Genomic DNA, 3,815 nt, shown 5'->3' with positions numbered 1-3,815 from the left:
ATTTATAACACTTTAAATGTTATGAATATTTTTGGAAGTACATATTCAATAGCAAATATGAGTGTAACACGAACAAAGGAAAGCAGAATGTAAAATATGTAATTATACTACTTTCAAGTGACCTAAATACAATCATTTTTGAGGCGTTGATCTCATAAAATCGTTGCATCGTCTCTTTGCAAGCTTTGCGACTTTACGTGCCAATATATTCCTTTCCTTTGACCAAAACAAAAGTAAAGTGTGAATAATCTAGTTTAGTTTAATAAACAAACTGACAAAATGAATATATGCAATTGATTAAAATTGAATTTCTGAGAAATGGAAATAAAATGTGTAATTATAAAATACACATTTGGTAGATGTAAAATATGAGCAATACTGATTTTCGAATAGTTATGTTAATTTTTGGAACAATAAGGCAAACTTACGATATTTTTTAATCCGACATAAATCAAAAATATTTTTCGAGCGAACGAAGCATAAAATGTGCAAAGTTTTACGAAAAATAAGCTGCTAATAAATTTAGTAACCTTAATGCACAAACTCATAAATGACATGTACATTATGTCATTGTACAGGAATGCATTTACGGCCAGACGAGAAATTAAACGTGAACGCGAGTGCACTGAGTGCTTACTTTGAAAGTTTCTTTAACCTTTTTTACACAATACAAAAATACAATTTGTTCCTGTCGTAAAATGTCGCACAGAAAATATAGAAATCTATGTTAAAAAAATTTCAGTAAAAAAATCTTCCACAAGATTTCAAAGAAACCAGTACTATTGTCAAAAAAAGAAATTTAATACCATAGAATTTATATTCGACGTCTGCTCTGTACACTGAAAATAGGTTCCAAAACCTACGATACGATATATCAGATTCTAATTTCGTATGAAACGTGACAGAATTGAAAACAGCGAATTTTCAAAAATTTCAACTCGAGAGAAAATACTACACCTTCAAATCTGTCAATTTTCTACGAAATATTTATTACACAAGACAATTATAAAACCGTAGCTCCCCTAATTAAAACAAACACATAATTATTTGGCACTTGATTATGACGAGTTCCATCATGAAAAGTGAAACTGCATGCGTAACATGGAACAATCGAACCACCTACATCGCTAAATATTAAATGTAAAAAGAAAAAGAAACACTTTAAAATATTCTACAGAGGCGATCTTCAAAATAGCCTGACTCTTGTTGACCAGAGAAAAAGAAGAAAAAAAAAAAAACGAAACGTGATGCAAAGGTTTATTTATTAGGAATTCGAAGTATTGAAAGGATTACTTGGTCACGACCTCGATCTTGAAAGGCTGGTGCGTGCGCGCACGTGTATGTGTGTTATGTAAATACGCGTGCGTGGCTCCAGTATCACGGGCAAAACGAAGTTAACAGGTGACGGAGCCTAACGGAACGACTGAACGGTACTCGTTTCTCCTTTTTTCCTTTTTTCCTCTCCCTTCCATCCTGCTGCGCGCCTTTCCGTTCCTCTCTTCTTTATCCGCCGAACCAGCCAGCATCCTAAATCCTCCCCATTCCCGTAACCTTGGCCTACTGATGTAAAAAGTGGTTCCCGCTCTGTGACCGAGAAAAAAAGATTCATTCGGTGAACCCGCATTTAATGCGAACAGTCATCTTTCCTCGTTTCGTATTTTTTTCTTTTTATTTCGCCTCTGTTGAATTAGCACGAACGTTCTTTTCTGCACATATCTATAGCGTCAGAATGAAAACGACGAATGTCAAATTTATCCCTACGGATCAGTATAAAGTTGAGAAAAATTATAGGTTACGTTGGGAGAAAGAAATTATAGGTTAGGACGTGTCGTAAAGAAATACTTGTTAGTAGCGTGAACTTTTGTATCTTAAGAAATCGAATTTGATCATAAATAAACACGTGAGACGCCATTTTCTTTCAATTTCACGATTTTCCTCAAATTATAGGTTAAGTTAGAAAAAAGAAATTATAGGTTAGGGCATGTCGTAGAGAAATGTAATACTCGTTAGTAGACCGAGCTTTTATATCGTAAGAAACTGAAATTAATAATAAACATCATCTAAGACAATTCTTCTTAGACAAAAAGATTTCTTTGAATCGGTAAGAACTGAATTATCACACAAATTCGATATATTTCGAAGAAATAAAAGCAACACGAAAGAGACGTAACTTCTACGAGTGTAATGAACCGAAAATTTGAGTCAAGCCTAACGTAACGATGAATTTCAACGCAGGGTAAAAGTGTGCGGTCGATCGAAATGAGGTTAAATAAATTTTACATGAACAATCGGAGCAGAGGGTTATCGTCCTGCGCTTCCCTATCGACGGCAGTCCAAGTGTATCGATTACCACGCAAAATAAACTGCTATCCCGAATATTGGTGCCGTTAGTTTATTGTCTGCTGAAGAATGTAGGTATAAGATCGTGCTGATCAAGGCTTCGGCGCTCGCCTTATCGGCAAAAAGCTTCTCAATCGGTTCACTTAAAACACCGTTAAACAGCAACTAAAAGTGACGCTAAGCATCTTCAGCTAGCGGCCAAATAAGGAAGCCGTGAACTCGTCCCCTTTGATGTAGGCTAACATTATTTCTTTTTTCCTCGAGATTCAATTTAGCGGATGACCCAATTCTATCGCGTTGCCACTTTCAGAATTCACCGGTGTCGGCGACAAATTATCCTCGAAACATTTCCTAATATTTTACACACGCCGATTTATCGAATATCCGCACGCTTATGTAACTTGCGAGCATTTTGTAACTGGCCACGAGTGTTTCGTTTTAAAACACGCAGGTAGGTTGTGCAAATAAATGGCGAATGCAAATATTCTCAAGTATACCTGGAACGGCAACGTGTATATTACTTGAGTATATTAAAATCTTCATCTTTAAGTTATTAATCACTGTTTGAAGAAAAAAAAAAAGATAAATAAATTTGACGGAAACGTACTTTTAACATTTAAATCTCGGTCCTTTTCGCAATAGTCTTGGCGCATGAATAATTAGCAAATTTGCCAAACTTGAGTTACGCAAGAAGAGACTTTTTATTCTCGTATTATATCTCGTCCATTTTCTCTACGCAAATAAACACTAAAAAATCGAAGCACGTCTTACTAAAGCTACGTATAAAACAATTGCAGGTAATTTAAAAAAGGTTGAACTTAATTTTCTCGAGTTAAGATTGGCTGTTGCGAATTAATCTCGTAAAGTTAATATGTTAAGTGTGGCAAAGTACCGAGGAGACAAATCATATAAATGTCAAGACAAACTGGCAATGGCCGCAAAATCAACGAGTTGTCATGTCCTAGGGTTAAAGAACTTTCTAAATCTTCATCTTTGAATTATTAATCACTCTTCAGAAGAACAAGAAATATGCTCGAGGAAAATCGTGCTTTTGACATTTAAATCTTGGTACTTTTCCTAATAATCTTACCACATAAATAATTAACAGGTTTGCAAAACTTGCAAATTTAAATTTTGCTATTCATATAAACAGTAATAAAAAAAATTCACAAGAAATACACAGAAGATGGTGATTATCCTAAAAATTCAAAGATTACTCAAAGCAGTTTTAAGCAATCCGAAAAATTTAAACTTAATTTTCTCGAGTTAAGATTGGCTGTTACGAATTAATCTGTTAAAGTGAATCTGTTAATTGTAGCAAAGAGCCACCGAGGAGACAAAAGCAGGTAAATGTCAAAACAAACTGGCAAATCGACAAACGCTCCTAGGGTTAAAGAACTTTCTGGTTTTTCATGTTCTTTCTTTTCCCGCAACATAGTAACGCATTGATAGCAGTTGCTGAAGCGGAAGTGCTT

General features: G+C 34.8%; 1 protein-coding gene across 1 annotated transcript in view; it reads left to right on the top strand.

Moving 5' to 3' along the window:
* Positions 1-3,815, top strand: part of LOC108573154 (lysophosphatidylcholine acyltransferase) — a 26,474-nt gene that overhangs the window by 8,812 nt on the left and 13,847 nt on the right. Inside the window, exon 2 of the mRNA XM_017935538.1 lies at positions 3,811-3,815. This exon is cut by the window's right edge and continues 149 nt beyond it. Within this exon, the coding sequence (XP_017791027.1) occupies positions 3,811-3,815 (5 nt within the window). The remainder of the gene's footprint in view (positions 1-3,810) is intronic.

Source organism: Habropoda laboriosa, unplaced genomic scaffold, assembly GCF_001263275.1.
Source record: "Habropoda laboriosa isolate 0110345459 unplaced genomic scaffold, ASM126327v1 scaffold124, whole genome shotgun sequence".
NCBI lineage: Eukaryota > Metazoa > Arthropoda > Insecta > Hymenoptera > Apidae > Habropoda > Habropoda laboriosa.
Note: the sequence above shows the minus strand (reverse complement) of the source record. Positions and strands in the feature narration are given on the sequence as shown.